Source organism: Pleurodeles waltl, chromosome 3_1, assembly GCF_031143425.1.
Source record: "Pleurodeles waltl isolate 20211129_DDA chromosome 3_1, aPleWal1.hap1.20221129, whole genome shotgun sequence".
In the NCBI taxonomy this organism is placed as follows: Eukaryota; Metazoa; Chordata; class Amphibia; order Caudata; family Salamandridae; genus Pleurodeles; species Pleurodeles waltl.
Genome location: NC_090440.1, coordinates 1839566177 through 1839584316, shown reverse-complemented (window position 1 = coordinate 1839584316; position 18140 = coordinate 1839566177). Strand labels below are relative to the sequence as shown.

Below are 18140 nucleotides of genomic sequence, written 5' to 3'. Positions count from 1 at the left end.
ATAAGCCATGGCAATGTTAGATTCTTCAATAAAAGAGAATGCGCATCTGGGGGAGGTAGCAGCTCCACACGAGCAGGAGCTACAACAGCTCCCATCACTCCGAGTGGCAGGCACAGCCCAATGACTCAACGGAAAGAGCAACATGGGGCCGGCCTTTGGACGATTGGAAATAAAAGCCTCAGCTAACAATGGGGATATCGAGCAGAGCCGGTCCTAAGAAGCGGCCCGTCATAGGTGCTGAAAATGAGGATTCCTTTGACAAAGTAAGTGGGTTGGGGGGGGTCAAAAAATGCGGGAACATGGTAGAGGCGGGCGGACGGAACAAGGATGATATAACAAGCCCACCAGGTGCTAGTTAAATATATACGCGATTTACATACAGTAGGATAAGATGATGATACAAGGCACATAAGAGATTAGAATGAATGTGGGGACAAACATGTGCGGGTCCCAGAGAGAGCACATGTGGTGGTTTGTGAAGGATTGATAAGAACCACATGTTGAGCCTCTATTAGTATGAAGATGTATGCGTAACCTGACATGGGGGAAAACAAATAAATAAATAATTACTCAGACATCACGCTGCCTTTGAGGACCGTGGACCCTGCAGCACAGGTCAGATACAGCAAACTTGAATACTGTATCAGAAAGTCATCACATACAAGGCAAGAATATGAGGAAACATAAGATACAGAAGGTTGTCCAGAAAATGAGCTAATGAAAGAGAATGTGATAATAAATGCCAAATCATGCCTATAAACTGGTCCGAGTTTGCAACTATGATCTGGATACTAAGTGATATGTTTTGACTTTCCAGTGTGTAACAATAAGGGAAACCCCCCGCCTAAAGACTGATGAGGCCCTCCTCTGACAGTTGCAGGGTAGGTGAAAGGAATTAGTTGCATGAAGAAATATGGATCTTTGAGTACACATGTGTTACGGGTGGACAAAGGGTACAAAGGGATAGCCTTGCACCCAGAATGTACTGTGTGTGCAGTGTTTCCATTCACTACGTGTGATTCACATTGGGTGCTGAATTAACACTAATGAACCGTATGACATAGAAACCTACCATGTGCCCTCTCTTTGGTAATGAATTTTGAGGACACAGGTAGGATTTAGTCTTACCTTATGCATGCTGGATATAACAGGCATGTAATAGACAGTATGGAATAGAAGACGTTTTGCCCTGAAGAAGGCTTGAGGACTTATGCTTTGCAAACTAAGTTCCCTTGCAAGTACCTCTATGATGGCTGAAACATGTTGGCATTTTGAGAAGGGGGTACTGATCCATCATAGATCCAATAGACACCCAGATGCCCCATTGTATAGAAGGGAGCTAACTGGTTTTAATCCTACCCAATATCATCCTGAATCAAGATAATCTTTAGATAGATATTGAAATAGTTTTAACTTTAATCTTTTTTACCACACAGGTGCCCTACTTACCTGTAGACAATTTATCTAGACCTCCCTACCCCCGGAAGAGCTAGTTCTTCCCTGGAGTTATGGTTGAGACCACCAGGTCAGTATCATCTGAACCCGGTGGGTCGGACTAACCGATGATTGAGCATGCCATGATTAAGTGGGTGAGGCTTTTCCATTCATAAAGGAAATATCCCCTAGAGAAGGTGAATAATCATGGTAGTGCAATAGGCATCAAATATGTACACAATAATGAATGAAGCTCCGGACACATTTTAGTAAGTATGCCAAGTGTATCTGCAGCCTTTAAGGTACAACTCTCTAGCTTAGAAAAATGTAAATGAAATGCCAGATTCTTTGTGGTTGTTAAAATGTAACTTACAGCCATAATTCTATGAAAATTACAGACTAAACACACTGATCTCATACCATCACAGACCCATACAAGAAACCTTTCTGTAAAAAGAGTAAGACCATAATTGCGTGTGCCAAATGTTGCTTGTGTTTCAAATAGAAGTGAATATATTTTCAATGTTGGTTATTTTTTAATAGACAAACTTTTTTTAAATAAGAATGAATTTTATTAAGTGTTTTTCAATATTAAATTGAAATAGGCGATTATTTTGTAAGGACATTACATATAATTTACTCGTCTGAAGGAGCCAACCCTGGGGCTGGCGGCACCCCAGTCACTATATTGCCTGTAGTCTCCGGGTCTCATATAGTACTGACGTCCCATGTAGTTGGGCTCTTCATAGAAGATCCAATGCCCATCATTTACTTGGCAGGAGTGGATGTCATTGAAGTTGAACCGATCATAAACATTTGGGCAGTCATCTGTAAAATCCATCATCTGGCCTCCGAAGTTGCTTCTCTCATACAGCCTGATTCTGAAAGATCCTCGGTGCTGTATTAGCAAAGTAATAAAAAATGAAACACAATAAAGTTATTGAGTGGTCTTGTCAATGCTTTTGTTGGATATTTGCTTTGTGTCATTCTTTGCCTTCATCTTTTTGATGTGCCCTAGACTGAACTACTTGCTTCTTGTCCTATGTACTGATGGTGTTTTCCTAAACCTTGAGATACAACTTTATCATACAGAAAAAAGGGGTTCAATGCTCATGCACCAGCAGACCTCGGTGAAATCCCTCAGAAAGGCAAAAGGTCGACCAATCGCCTGGACCCACCTATTTCTTCATTTAAATTAGAATTGTGAAGTGTTCCAGATCAACATACTCAATCTGTTATGTACAAACAATGCTGGAGGGACCTTCCGATCAGTGTAAAGGAGATCTATTGGTTCTGTGCTGTTCCTCCAGAACATTTACAATTATGAGATTTATCCTACATCCTGTGATTTAGTTTTTTAAACAAATTCTCAATGCAAGTGCAGCCACAATGCTGACTAAAGTCTGTGTGTAGATAGAGCTTCCACCTGCTGCCCATATAATTGTAAAACGCTATTTTACATTTTTAATGGGGAGAGAGTGTAACTTTTCCTGGAAACCTTAAGATTTTTCTAGCCTGTCTTAGTATTAATTAGCCATATTTCAACTTGCAAATAAGCATCCAGGTGGCAGACTGTGTAAGTAGCCCTGAGACTGGCCCGTTCCTTCCCAAATTTCAGGAAGTAGCTGCAGTCTTATTTTCAGAAAATCCCAAACGCACCAAGTTTTAACACTGAAGACCTAACTAGTAACAATTACAAGCTTTTTGTGAAATACTCAGTGTGTCATAAGTAACCATTCATTGGCAGTCGTATAATACCTTTACAATGTAAAAGTTATGTAAATTGTAATTTCTTCTTTGCAGATTAAAATTACGTTTACCCGTTCTTTTGTCACTTTACAAGCCTTTGCTAACATTTGTTATCTGAATAATAAGACATAAACTTCGAGATGAGGAATGATGTGGAAAGACTCTGTGCACTACCATAGGACCCCAGTGTGTGTTTCCATAAGTCATCAACTGGGAGGATAAAGTGGAAGGAAAGCAGTTTGGCAAGGAAAGCCATTTGAAGGAGTCAGAAGGTGTGTCATGTGAGATTAGGCATATAGGTAAGCAAATATCATGAAAGCGTCTGGTGCCTAGTTTGAAAAGATGGGAGGTAGTTACACACAGGACAATCCATGATTCGCTTTTTTTAAGGGTTTTCAAACCTGACGGATTTTGCAATAACGTTCCAAGTTGTTCAAACTCGACCACATTTTAGATGGCATAAAACTATGCCTACCGGAGAGACTGCCATGCTTCAGAAATGCGCTGGTGGCTCCTTGGCAGGGGCTCCAGGGCTCAGCTCCCCTACCTCCAGTGAGGCCCCACATCCTGCACTTTGCCTCTTCGAATCCCGACACTGTGCATTATTTAAATTAGCAGTGTTCATGAATACACAACTTTGTATGGCCAGCCCTCTGAGGCTGAGAGGGGCTGAGAGGTGTTGAGAGTGCCGAACTATGATCCAGCCACAGAGTGCTGTTAAAACACAACACTGTGCAGGTGGATGTCTGGATTGTGCATGTCTGAGGGCTGAAGTTCAATTATGGTCCACTCACACAGGCACAATCCATTTTATTTAGCAGACATAGTGCACACGCCTCAGGGAGCACAGTATATCAGCTAATATGTGGCGGTCAGGGCTCACATGAGTGCATCTCTGAGGCCAACGAGGAGCAACACAGAGCAGTAAAAGCAGGATCTTCAACTCTGTTCCAGCTTCTGATAGGGCTTTGCTTCCAGTTCTACCAAGAAGAGCTGGTTGGCTCCTCGTTAGGAATCATGGCTTGAAGGTTCCAGTGTCCAACACCAGATTCCTGCTCTGCAGCAAAGGAAGCGAGGTAAATAAAACATGTTTCTCTGTTAATGTATCTATGTGTTTCACGGGGTGCTTGTAAGTGATTGAAACTGGATGGGAATGAGTGAAAGTTAGTGTGAGTATGTTTGCAAGTGTCAATGTGAGTGAAAATGAGTGAGAATCTGAGTTTGAGTGTGCAAATAAGTGAAAATTAGGATGAAGAAGTGAGTGAAGGATTGTGAGTGTGCTCGAAGAAGTGAGTGACTGGAGATTGTGACAGGGAGTGGAAGTGAGCCAAGGGTGGAGACATCCATGGTGCAGCAGGTGCAGTTGCACCAGGCATAGGGCCAATGAGTGTGAAGCATGAGTATTTGTTAGTATGTTTGTAAGTGAGTAACAGTGAGTGAGAGTAAGTATGAGTGAGAATGAGTACATGAGAGAATGTGAGAGTGAGGGGAATGAGATTACATTTGAGAGTCAGTGAGTATCAGTGGCGCAAATTTTAAAGCAAATAGGGTGAACTCCTGGCAGGTGTTACACTCCACCACTGTCAGTGATCACCAGCTGCCACTGGCAGTAGCATACCTAGAACGACGTAGGCCCTGGTGCAAGCATGGTAGATAGCCCCTCATGTCCTGTCTACTGGGTGAGTAGCAAAATACAGCCACAGTTACTGGCCCGTAGGTCCCAGTTCCACTGCATCTGCTTCGCTATTGATACTCCCGAGTAAAAGCTTCTAGGAGTGTTATGCCAGTACACTGACATTGAGAATTAGCGATTAACCTTATGCTCATCATTGGAGCCCTGCTCTGCTTTTCTGTAAGACAGGCATTAGCAATCAAAACCTCTGGTATTAGCTATTTTCCTGTCTCAAGTCTTTAGGAAGCTTTTGACTGGGCCATCATGTTGGCCCGGACATTTTATAAACTAGTCTTTCTGGTATATTTTCCAGTTTTAACTTTTGTTTTTTTCACAGTTATTAGTAATTTATATTCACTTCTCAATACAGCTATTTTATATACTTTAAATTTGCTTTCATTAATGATAAAAAATGTACAAATTTTTTCTTGTGATTTATTATATCTTCATACCTGCCCCGCTCTTCTAGTGAAACTTAGTTTAGAAAAATGATGTGTAACCTTTCCCGAGACCCTATTCATCTCTTAAATGTATTTTATTAGTGTTAATCCCACTGAATCCTAAAACACCTCTAGCAGACTAAAGGCCCAGTGTGAGATCACTTACATTAGCGATACCGAGAGAACCAGTAGTCTTAGCCCAACTCAGCTGTGGGAATAATTGAATGTGGAAGCTCAGGTAATGTACATTCATCTTACACTACTACACCGTGCTACCCTGTCAGTGACACCCTCACAAATAGGGAGAGTGCTGGCCAGCCACTCATTCTCATGGCAGTGTACTTCACAATACAACGTGATGCTTGAATGAAAACTGGAGGGAATAAATGGGCTATCCTATTCATTGAAAGACCATAGACGAAACGTATTTTCTTAGCTTTATTTGCATCCTTTTCATATCTGTGTGTTAAATACTTTTTAAATACAAAACAAGTATTCCTCAAGCATATTTTAAATGATTGGGATTTTCAAAATGGAAATATATAACAGGGCTTACCTCTGGGATCATCCTACAGGACCTAATGGAGTCATTGTATCCCATCCATCGTTGGTACTCGGGGTACTCCCCCCTTCTCAGGTAGTACTGGCGTCCCAAGTAATTTGGGTGCTCATAGAGCATCCAACAACCACTGTGGACTCGGAGAGAACTGCAGCGGCTGAAGTAAGAGTTCAGGTCGGAACAGTCAGAGTTGCACTCGTATGAGCGCCCCCCATAGTTCTTGTCCTCGTAGAAGGTGATCTGCAGTGAAGACATAACATTCAGCCCATGGCGTATACTACTAACCACACTGAGAATAACATAAATGTCAACAGTACGCATACTTTTTCAGCACGGTGTGGTGGTCTCCTTTTTTACATGTTTACTCTTTCACAGAATGCAGTAATTGTCATAGATCTATGCCAGTGACTGCATATGGGTGACTCTGTTTCTGAAGGGGAATGTGTGGAGCAAAATGCTTTAAGAAACAAGCAAACCCATTCACATATGGAGTCATCATTCTTACCACAACTAGCTTAAAAAGTCAAAGGATTTCTCTTTATAATGTCACTGATGGACATATTGTATTTTTTCTGTAAATTTCAATACAGAGGACGTTGTTTCATAAAATTACAACAACATACCATGGTCTTATGTTTAGGGCGGTAAACACCACCCTATCGCCACCAACTATTTCACATATACAACCAGAGCAAGATTCAACAGCATAATCATGTACATGTTATCGGGATACTTGCTAACAAGTGATGCCCTAAAAGGCATGTGCCTTGGCTGCATATGTACCAAACAAAGTCCAACTGTACAGTTAACTGAAAACTCTCCCAGAAGAAAAGATTTTTAATTTTAAAAAGGAAAGGTAAAGTTGCTACTCCACAAGAGTAATCCCACCAGACTAGTGAATAATAATAATCTATCTGAGCCACTTCTCCACCAATGAACGCTAATAGCAAGAAATCAAAATCATTTTTACAGGGGCTCCTCCTTGGCCACAGATTGAGACTGTATTCAGGGCTGAGTTTTCAGGGTCTTGTCAATCAATTTATTAAGGAATTAGGAAAACATAGAAAGGCATGAAAAACGTCAGATCATCCATTGTCATGGTCTTGGCTGAATGATGCATATGGACTATATACAGGAAGAGCCCGCAAGGTTCCTGTATTAATTTCCTGTTACTAAACTTAGATTTCTGCACATCCTGAGATGGATGAAGGGGAACTTGGCTGACTGTAAATGGGGTAAAAATCAATGTCCTTTTAGCCTTGAGTATCATATGTAGACCCAGATTCTTTCCAGCGATTTAGAATAATCACTAATAATGTAAAAGAGTTTGACTTACATAAATTGTGTAAACAGTTATTTTACGAGGCTATTCTGTATTTCACAGATCCATACCTCCTGCCTGCACGGTGGATACCCCTGTTTTAAGAAAAGCAATGTGTCCTATTGCTACTGGAGACACACACTAGATAGGCTTGTAAGACCAGTACCCAATAGTATGTATGCCCCTTTGGAAAAGTAAGAGTTCACATATGCCCAGGGCCACTAGATCATGAAAACACCAACTATGTCAACAGGGCCATTATTATTTTCCAGCAAAGGGAAGGAGTAAAACACGTTCTCAATAATAATATATCATAACATAAATATTTCCATAATAGATGAGCATCGTGTTTTTTACATTATTCTTCGAAACACTCTTCCAAAACCTGACCAACTCCACCAAAACCAAGCGGCATGCTTAATGTTATCTATAAAAGATAAGGCTACAAACAACCTACCAATTGTTACTTGTATTCACCTTTAATTCTTAAATGTTGTTTCCATAAATCTTTGAGCCTTTTTTGTAAAAGGACACTAAATGTAAATCTTGCCCATGGTGGTTTTAACTTTGCAGAAAATGTAAGCCCAACGAACGAGTTACTTACCTTCGGTAACGACTTTTCTGGTGGATACATTAGCTACCTGTGGATTCCTCACCTCATGAATACTCCCATGGCGCCAGCATTTGACGGAAATCTTCTTACTAGTCTCTGCACGTCGACGAGGACGTCACTCTAGCCCACGCGACGCCGTCTGACGTCATACAGGCAATAAGAAGTCCTCGCCGACGTGCCGATGACAGTACCAACATTTTTTACGTGCATGAGAATAATAATAATAACCCAATGCAATGAAAGAGCAAAGCAACATCTCTTAATATTGTAAATCACACAACATTGCAATAAAATAGCTGTAGATTTAATATAACCTTTTTTTTTTTTTTTTTTTTTTAAACAAATAAATATATTTATACATACGAATCATGTATATACCCAATATATATATAGATTTATATATACATATACACATATATACAAATATCATACATGCAAAATGTATTGCAACTTTGAAGACCAAAAGGAGCACACTCAAGGATTGCTTGGAGAGACCAAAAAGGCAACGGGGAGGCGGGTGGGACCGTGAGGAATCCACAGGTAGCTAATGTATCCACCAGAAAAGTCGTTACCGAAGGTAAGTAACTCGTTCTTCTGATGGATACAACTACCTGTGGATTCCTCACCTCATGAATAGAGTCCCAAAGCAGTACCACGCCCGGCGGTGGGTGCCTAAATGGTCAAACCAAGAAATCCTGCAGCACTGACCGTGCAAAATGACCGTCCCTTCTGACCTCAGAGTCCAAACAGTAATGTTTCACAAAAGTGTGAAGGGACGACCAAGTTGCGGCCTTGCAGATGTCAACCACAGGAACACCCCTGGCCAAGGCCGAAGAGGCCGACTTAGCTCTGGTGGAGTGAGCTCTAATGCCCTCAGGCGGATCCTTCTTTGCCAAAGAGTAACAGATTTTAATGCAAAGAACAACCCACCTGGAGAGTGTTCTCTTGTGGACTGCCTTTCCTCTCCTCTTGCCCACGTATCCGACAAACAGCTGATCCTCCAGCCTGATATCCTTCATTCTGTCGATATAGAAGCTCAACGCCCTTTTTGGGTCCAGGCGATGTAGTCTTTCTTCCTCCTTTGAAGGATGAGGCGGAGGATAAAACGTGGACAAAGTGATTGTCTGAGCCAAATGGAAGGGTGAAACAACCTTCGGAAGGAAAGCAGCCTTGGTCCTCAACACCACCTTATCCCCATAAAACGTTATATAAGGGGGTTTAACCGATAAGGCCTGCAACTCGCTCACTCTCCTTGCAGATGTTATAGCTACCAGGAATACTGTTTTAATAACCAAATACCTTAAGGGGCAAGAATGCATAGGCTCAAAAGGGGACCCCATAAGGAAAGTCAGGACCAAGGACAAATCCCATTGAGGCATAACGAATGGTTTTGGAGGATATTGATTCAGAAGACCTTTCAAGAATCTGAGAACAATAGGGGATTTAAATAACGATGGTTGGTCTGGAAGACAAATGAAGGCTGACAAGGCCGACAAATAACCCTTAATGGTAGCTACTGCACAACCTTTCTGCGCTAGAGACAGTGCAAAAGACAAAACATGTGACAGATGAGCATGTAAGGGATCAATCTGTCTCTCTCCACACCACATAACAAATTTAGACCACCTATTAGCGTAGATAGATTTAGTGGAGTGTCGCCTGGCCGCTAAGATAACATCCACTACATCAGGCGGGAGAGAGAAGGAACTCAGGTTGCCCCGTTCAATCTCCAAGCATGTAGGTGCAGACTCTGGAGGTTGGGGTGTAAAACCTGCCCCTGCGACTGCGAGAGGAGGTCTGCCCTGAGAGGGAGACGGAGCGGAGGGCACAGTGAGAGTTGGAGAAGGTCGGAGTACCATACCCTCCTTGGCCAATCCGGAGCTATTAAGATGACTTGGGCCCGGTCTTGGCGAATTTTCCTCAACACTCGAGGAATCAAGGGTATGGGGGGAAACGCGTAAAGCAACTGGTCGCACCAGGTTATCTGAAACGCGTCCCCCAACGCTCCCTGCATCGGATACTGGAGGCTGCAGAATAACGGGCAATGCGCGTTCTCCCGAGTGGCAAACAGATCTATCCGAGGAAACCCCCACATCTGGAAGATTAAACAGACTTGATCTGGATGGAGACGCCACTCGTGGTCTGCCGAGAATTGGCGACTGAGACTGTCCGCACGTACATTCAAGACCCCGGCCAGATGATTTGCCACCAAGCAAATCTGATGGTCCTTTGCCCAGGACCATAGCCGAAGAGCTTCTCTGCAGAGAAGGTACGACCCTACTCCTCCCTGTTTGTTTATGTACCACATCGTGGTAGTATTGTCCGTCAGGACCTGTACCGACTGACCACGAAGGGATGGGAGGAAGGCCTTGAGAGCCAAACGTACAGCCCGTAACTCCAACAGATTGATATGAAACACCTGTTCCTCTGGAGACCAAAGCCCTTTGATCTCCAGATCCCCCAGATGAGCTCCCCATCCTAGGGTGGAGGCATCCGTTATTACCGTGGCCACTGGTGGCGACTGCGCGAACGGCTTCCCCTGTGAAAGATTGTTGCCCGCAATCCACCACTTCAATTCCACAGCAGCATCTCTGGAGATCTTGACAGTACCTTCTAAATCTCCCTTGTGTTGAGACCACTGCCTTCGGAGGCACCACTGAAGAGCCCTCATGTGCCAGCGAGCATGCGTGACCAACAGAATGCAGGAGGCGAACAGACCGAGCAGACGAAGGACCTTGAGGACTGGAACTACCGCTCCATTTCGAAACATTGGAACCAATTCCTGAATATCTTGAATCCGCTGAGGCGGAGGAAAGGCTCGACTCAATGTTGTATCCAGTACTGCCCCTATGAACAGGAGGCGCTGAGAGGGCTCCAGGTGAGATTTGGGCACGTTCACCGAAAAGCCCAGGTCGAACAACAACTGGGTTGTTGACTGCAGATGATGCGACACAAGCTCCGGGGACTTGGCTTTGATCAACCAGTCGTCCAAGTAAGGGAATACTGCTATCCCCTTCCTTCTGAGCTCCGCCGCAACCACTGACATCACCTTTGTGAAGACTCGAGGTGCTGAAGTAAGACCAAACGGGAGGACCGCAAACTGATAGTGCTGCGACCCTACCACAAACCGGAGATACTTCCTGTGCGACTTGAGTATCGGGATATGAAAGTAAGCATCCTGCAAGTCGACAGACACCATCCAATCTTCCTTGTTCAACGCCAAAAGCACCTGTGCTAGGGTCAGCATCTTGAACTTTTCCTGTTTGAGGAACCAATTCAAGATCCTCAGATCCAGGATTGGTCTCAACTGACCATCCTTTTTGGGAATCAGGAAGTATCTTGAGTAACAACCTCGACCCTTTTCCTGCTCTGGGACCAACTCTACCGCGCCCTTTGAAAGGAGGACTTGAACCTCCTGTTCTAGCAACAGGAGGTGTTCTTCTGAACAATAAGATGGGCGGGGCGGGATGAGGGGCGGGAACTCCCGAAAGGGAAGGGCGTAGCCTTTTCCCACAATGCCGAGAACCCAAGTGTCCGTTGTGATAGACCTCCACTTGTGGAGAAAACGCTGTAATCTTCCCCCTACAGGAGAGGAGTGAGTGGGAAACGGTGGAAGCCTAAGGCTGCTTCCCCTGCTGCACCCCTCCAGAGGACGAGGAAGAGGCAGAGTGCTGTTGAGAGGCTCCTCTGGTACGGACCCCACCCCTCCCCCTCCCTCTAAATGACCTATAGGGGAGGGAAGAGGCGGGTTGCTGGAACCTCCCCCGAAAGGAAGAGGAATAAGAGCCACGCCCAAATCCCCGAAACCTCCTGAAAATTCTAGAAGAGGCAGAGGAAGAAGGAGCTTGCAGTCCTAACGATTTGGCTGTGGCTCTGCTCTCCTTAAATCGTTCCAAGGCCGAATCTGCCTTGGCTCCAAACAGTCTGTCCCCATCAAACGGGAGGTCCAGCAGGGTCGACTGCACATCCGCAGAGAACCCTGAGTTTCGGAGCCAGGCCTGTCTTCTTGCCACCACAGCCGTGCCCATCGCCCTGGCCACCGAGTCGGTCGTGTCCAGCCCAGACTGGATAATCTGGGTCGCGGCAGCCTGGGCGTCCGAGACCACATCCAAAAGACCCTGGGGAAGCTCCGTGAATGAAGACGAAATATCATCCATCAGCGCATGGATGTACCTCCCCAGAATGCACGTGGCGTTGGTGGCCTTCAACGCCAAACTGCATGCCGAAAATATTTTCTTGGACTGCGCATCCAGTTTCTTGGAGTCTCTGTCTCCAGGCACCGTCGGGAAGGAACCAGGCGCTGACTTTGAGGAACAGGAGGCTTGCACCACCAAGCTCTCCGGCGTAGGGTGTCTAGAGAGAAAGCCAGGGTCAGATGGTGCAGCTCGATACCTCCTGGCCACAGCCCTATGAACGGCCGAGGAAGACACCGGCTTCTTCCACACCTCCAACACCGGATCCAGCAAAGCCTCATTAAATGGCAAGAGAGGCTCAGCTGCAGCAGAGGCCGGATGCAATACCTCTGTCAGCAAATTCTGCTTTGCCTCTGCCACCGGCAAAGGCAGGTCCAAAAAGCTCGCTGCCTTCCTCACCACAGCATGAAAGGAAGCAGCCTCCTCCGTATATTCCCCTGGAGATGAAAGGTCCCACTCAGGGGAAGTGTCCAGCCCACTGGCTGTATCCAGACCATGCAGTCCGTCTCCAGAGTCCTCAATCTCTCCCTCCTCTAGGACTCGCTGGTACTCTTGCTCTTCTAAAAGACGGAGAGCACGCCTCCTCGAATGAAGTCTCTCCTCGATACGCGGAGTCGACATGGCCTCCGCCGACGTCGAAGAACGGCGCCGATCTCCAGAAGCATCTGACGCCGCGTCCGGCGCCACAGGCAGCTTCGGCGCCGAGGCAGGAGCCGGAGGACGAGGTCTTGGAGCCGATGGACCAACCGGAGTCACAGGGCAAAATCCTGACTTCGACGGAGGGGCAACCTCCGGGGCCGAAACATCCGAAGCCACCGGAGCGGCCACCGACGCCGGCACCGGCGCCGAGCCCACATTCCCAAAAGGGAGAAAGGGCATAAAGGGTGCCGGCCGAAGAGGCGCAGGATCACCCAACGAAAAGGCCAAGGGCCCCGAAGGACCAGCCGGAGCAGCTCCTGGAGCCATCTGCTGAAAGATGGTATACATCGCATTAAGAAACGCGGTACTATCGGCTCCAGGAGTGGGAAAAGCCGGATACTGGGGTGCCTGGATCGAAGGCGACCCCGACGCCGGCCTCGACGTCTGCGACGCCGGAGAAAACACAAGAGGCTGCACCACCTCAATCACTGACGCCTGACCAGGTGAAGTCGGTGACGCCGGAGAGGGCAACGGCGTCGATGGATGCGGCGTGACCGTGGGGCTGACCTCCCAAGTCCTCCGACGCCGAGCCGAAGGTGACCTCGAATGAGACTCCTTGCTGTAGTGACGTCGTGAGTCTCTACGGCGCCGGGAGTCTCGATGACGCCGGTGAGACCTTGGCGAAGAAGACTTCTTATGATGTTTCTCCTTCTTCTTTGACTTTGCCATGAATAACTTGGCCTCGCGCTCTTTGAGGGCCTTCGGATTCATGTGTTGACATGAATCGCAAGTCGAGACGTCGTGGTCGGAGCTCAAACACCATAGACAGTCGGAGTGAGGATCTGTAACTGACATCTTGCCCCCACACTCTCGACAGGGCTTAAAACCCGACTTCCTCTGAGACATTGTTACCGCAGAGAAGACTACGCAGCAGACAATACACTGTAACCACGAAGGTAACAGTAACTCCCTCGAAGATAACCGTTTCGAATGCACGGAAAAAAGGGAACTGTCATCGGCACGTCGGCGAGGACTTCTTATTGCCTGTATGACGTCAGACGGCGTCGCGTGGGCTAGAGTGACGTCCTCGTCGACGTGCAGAGACTAGTAAGAAGATTTCCGTCAAATGCTGGCGCCATGGGAGTATTCATGAGGTGAGGAATCCACAGGTAGTTGTATCCATCAGAAAAATGAGCTTTTACAATACTCAGGTTTTGGGCAATAAATTGTCAGTTTTGAGCCACCTTCATTGAACTTTCCTGTTTCTGATGAAAAAGAGGGTGCACATCTGCTGTTAAGACAGCTTTGAAACCAGGGCTGCTTCCAAAGGCATTAAAGTCCTGAGGCTCCAATGCTGGACTTTAACTTTTTTATCTCACATTCTACCATTGCCCTCTAACAACCTCTTTTCTTCACCATCTTTTTTGTCCTCTAGTCTTGCATTTGTTATTCAGAAACAGCTAAAAGCAACATCACGCTTGCAAAAAATGTTAATACTGTCTAATAAAATGATGGACACCACCCTCTCCCTCAGTACGCAGTTTGGCGCTATGGTCGAGGCCTCTTTCTTTCAACTCAATTCACAGCAGTTAATGGAGGTGTTTCTTCCCATCTGGATTTGGAAGCCGGTGCATTTATCTTGACATACCCAGTTACACCCTGCCCCCTGTGATGTTTTCATAATTCTGTGGCAAGAATGCTGCTGGTTCTCAAAATGTAACCACTCCACAGAAACACGTTGGGCCTTATTCATAAAAAAAGTAAATGTATGGATGCAAATTACTTTTACATTGTTCTTTTGGTATTCACAAATATTCCCATCAGTAACATTCCATGCAAGGCTGTGTCAGATACAGATATCCAGGCTTACAAGTGGAAATGTCATGTTTCTATTCCAGTGGCCTTCTAGTCCTGCGGTGCAAATTTCTGCTAAAGACAGAAGACTACAAACGGGGAACGGATCCTTCTGTGCAAATGCACTTTTTTCTCTTCGGGGAAAATTACTTCCCTACACCCCAGGCAATATGGGGGTGATCAGTTCTCCTTCCCATCCTACTTTTGGCCAGAGTAAATCTCTGGCCATTTCCAAGGTAGAAAGAGGTAGAATAGGAGTTTTGAGAATACAGGACTGTGAGCGTTGCACGCTTTGGAACCCACTTCACAACCCTCCAGTGCAATTTACTACTGTGAATTTATCTGCACTCGTGGTGGAGAAATCTGCTTTAGTAAATGAATTTACACCAGGGAAACTACCTTTGCCAATTCCTGGCTTAAATAGAAAAGGTCCTTTTGCCATAAGCCTCTGTTTACAGCCAAAAATACCTCTGTGAGTAGAACCTATTAAAATTAAATGTCTTTTCTGGTTCACATGCTTTTTAACTCCAAACCTCTTTGTCTGAGAGAGCAGTTCTCTACTTACTCCCTCTGGCTGACAGTTCAACTATTCCGACCAAGGCCTACTGACAACCCCCTTTCACTCCTGAGCCAGAACTGACGAAAAGGATTTTTGGGTGCAGGCTACACTCCTGTGCAATGCCTTTGGATGCTAAGTATCTCAGGTTATGAGGTGCTTTGCTTCCAATCTCCCACGGAATGAGTGGGCTTTTTAAGCAATTAACAGTGTAGCATATAACGTATAATATGTTGGTTATTTATTGGAGTTAACAGCAACATGTGGAGTGCATTGATTGTAAAAAACGATTCCTAAATCCATGTTTGGTTTCTGTCATCAGAGCCTGGCCCTTTGCACTCTTGAGGTATGGCCACAGCAACAATATTTCTTTCTCTCATCCTTTCAGTGACCTCAATTATGTATCTTGAGGTAATTACGGGTACTCGTAATAAAACAGCCCATGGAAACCAATGCAGTAATATCACAAGTCATATTAACACATCCAGTATTACTGTGGATCTCATAACTTGGGTGGAAACTCCTGACGTCACCCAAACCAGCAATAAAACCCAACATGCAGCACCGGCCTGTCTGATTTAGAGAGGATTGCTATAGATGCGTCATTTTCTGAGACTCATAAGGATAAGACATGTAATACAACAATGCTTCCAAGTCTGCCGTAGCCGAGGGCACATGAGGGTCTCGGTAGGACGTGCAGCCGGCCCACTTCATACACACTCCATCCTTTAGCCTCACTCAGCTGGTGTCCTGTATTATTCTGTTTCACTCCAGTTGCCCCTCTGTTTTGTTTTCATTTGGATATTTGCGTTCACTCAGCATCCCTTGATCCCCATTCCCTTTACTGCTGCCTACGGACCCCCCCTTCTTGGTCGCTCCCACTCCTGCTCCATTTTAACTCGGCACTGAAACTGGGCGCAAGTCATGTCATTGTCTTATCTTTAGAGACAGTTGTCGTAGTTCTTCCTATTCCAGGCCAGTGCTTAAAACTGGCAGGTACTGTCTGGTACTGAGTACCTGAACATTGTTAGCTTGAAAGGGAGTATACCAGCACTTCTCTGTACTCGTGCAATACTTCGAACGAAAGAGCATCAGCACTTCTTAGTAGCAAGCAGGTACTCTGGTACTGAAAGCACTATTCCAGGCATAGCATTTGGCCGCTTGGGTTGGCACTACCCAGACAGCCTTCGTTCATAGGGTTAGGGTTCAGCCTTCTGTTCTGTCAACAGTTGTCTCCTTTGACTAACCCCACAATCTGAATTACCACCAAAATTTACACCAGAATGTTATGACCCTTCCTCTGTACAGTTAAACCACTCATTCAATATACCTATGCAGTTTTCATTCAGGTGAGTTTTGAATACTTAGAAAGGCACTCTATCGTAATCTGTATCAAAAGTAATAAAAATAAAATCATCTATGTCTCGTGCTTAACTTCACACATTGTAAATTCCACTTGCTGATTTTTCTCACCAAAAGAAGATACTTGTGGAGCCCGAAGCTGACCAGCATGGATGCCGTGTTTTTTAATGTGGTCCAATTAAATATATCAAAATGTTGTGCGTAATAAGCTGAGCACACCTGATCAATCTGTAGTTTCCAACGGTTCTTTATGTGGGCATTTAGAGATATAGAAAATGAAAGCTCAGAAGTGGTTACACAGAGAATGTTACAGAAGCCGTGGTCCTACCTTTCCCATGGTGACTGCTTTCGTTCAGCCGGTATGATTCAGGACAGACAGATAACAGACGTTATATACTCTTCTGAGGGAGGGGGATGCAAGTTCAACAAAGAGTATTTTCTGCTGATGAAGCAAAACGTATAGGTTTTTTTTTCAAATACGTTTTGGTATGGGGAAGTCCTTTTGTCGTTCTACTAGCTTCAGTGTAACACGACCAGAAGGGTCAAGGGTCATCCATAGCAAAGAATGAACTTTTGAATTGTCGGCTAAGCCAGGGTCCCACACCTGCTGATTCATGCATTAGTTCGAGTGAAACGTTGGAGAGCAGAGCGAGGTAGAGAAAGCTAAAATGATAAAGATTTTATCAGCGCCCTCTAGTAGAACTTCTGCAATCGTGGCCACAGAACAAGAGATGAACAAATAAAAAAAAAGCTGAATGTTATGCAAGTTACCAGCAGAAAAAAATAATTGATAGGCATATGTAAAATTCCTTAAATGTGCAATTACTAGGTCATACCTACTGTGGAATGAGTGCTCACGACAGATCACCACAAACCAGTGTTGAATCATAAATAATGCTGCCACAGAGTTATATATACAGTTGACTATTATTACAAATTTGAGCCTGCATATGCACCTTCAGATTTTTTTACAAATAATATTACCTGTTGGTCTGTGCTAGTGTCCTCATCTGAATATGCACAAAGCGGAAAGTGTCCACATTCGCTTATAGCTACTGACCAGCAGGACACTAGTGCTTAGGGCATAGGGACAGCCTGTAAAACAAGATAGATGGCTGTCCTTTGCACGGCACCTGACTAGTTGCACATCTGTACATAGCAGCTATCAACTACAATTTGACCACCGACATAATTGCAATCTGGAGTCATACATCAGCTCTTCGTGTAGGGCAATTAGCATGAGGCAGTAATAATTTCACTTCCTCAAATTGACTTAGATATAATGTGCTCCAGGTGTAACACAGCGTCCTGCGTCTTAAATCTATGTAATATTGTGGTCCTTCCACCTGTCAGCAAAATTGACACTTGAGGTGCTTGTGGAAGGAGTCTTCTGACTTCTTCCAGAGCCGTGAAATTATCCGCTCTTTATCCCTTAACTGAGATGGGGAGATGGGCTTCAGGTTACCGAGTATATATCTCTATTCCCATTCAGCAATTAGCTTTCCTAATAACCAGACCCAGTTTATCAGTGATGCAGAGCCTCTTGTGTATAGCTCCCGAGTTGCTGTCTTGCTCTGCTTGGCTTCCAGCGTCAACTGTGGTAATGGAATATAGAACATTTGATGCTCATGTTCTACACTGGAATGTTCGGGATGTAATACTAAGTGGGAGAATGTTATCTTGTAAGTTGAGTGGCCGGTTATCGGTGATAAAGAAGGAAAAGTAGAGTTGGGATTAAACGTCCACCT

The 18140-nt window shown here is 45.0% G+C and overlaps 1 protein-coding gene across 2 annotated transcripts; it reads right to left on the bottom strand.

Annotated features, from left to right (window-relative positions):
- Positions 1 to 1950: 1950 nt before the first annotated feature.
- LOC138283430 (gamma-crystallin M2-like) lies at positions 1951 to 16752 on the bottom strand. Of its 2 annotated transcripts, XM_069221381.1 has the most exons (3): positions 16721 to 16752; positions 5852 to 6094; positions 1951 to 2332 (listed from the first exon to the last, which is right to left on the bottom strand). In XM_069221381.1, the coding sequence occupies exons 1-3, from the start codon at positions 16727 to 16729 to the stop codon at positions 2060 to 2062; spliced, it is 525 nt and encodes a 174-aa protein (XP_069077482.1). In that variant the 5' UTR covers positions 16730 to 16752; the 3' UTR covers positions 1951 to 2059. The 2 variants fall into 2 exon arrangements, with proteins under 2 accessions (XP_069077482.1, XP_069077481.1); XM_069221380.1 differs by lacking the exon at positions 16721 to 16752 and having other exon boundaries at positions 5852 to 6109.
- Between the last annotated feature and the right edge of the window lie 1388 nt (positions 16753 to 18140).

Coding starts and splice junctions, on each gene's coding strand:
- LOC138283430 (XM_069221380.1), bottom strand. CDS start 6,109: ATGTCTTCACTGCAGATCACCTTCTACGAGGACAAGAACTATGGGGGG. Junction 2,333..5,851: donor CCTGTAGGATGATCCCAGAG/GTAAGCCCTGTT, acceptor TTGCTAATACAG/CACCGAGGATCTTTCAGAAT.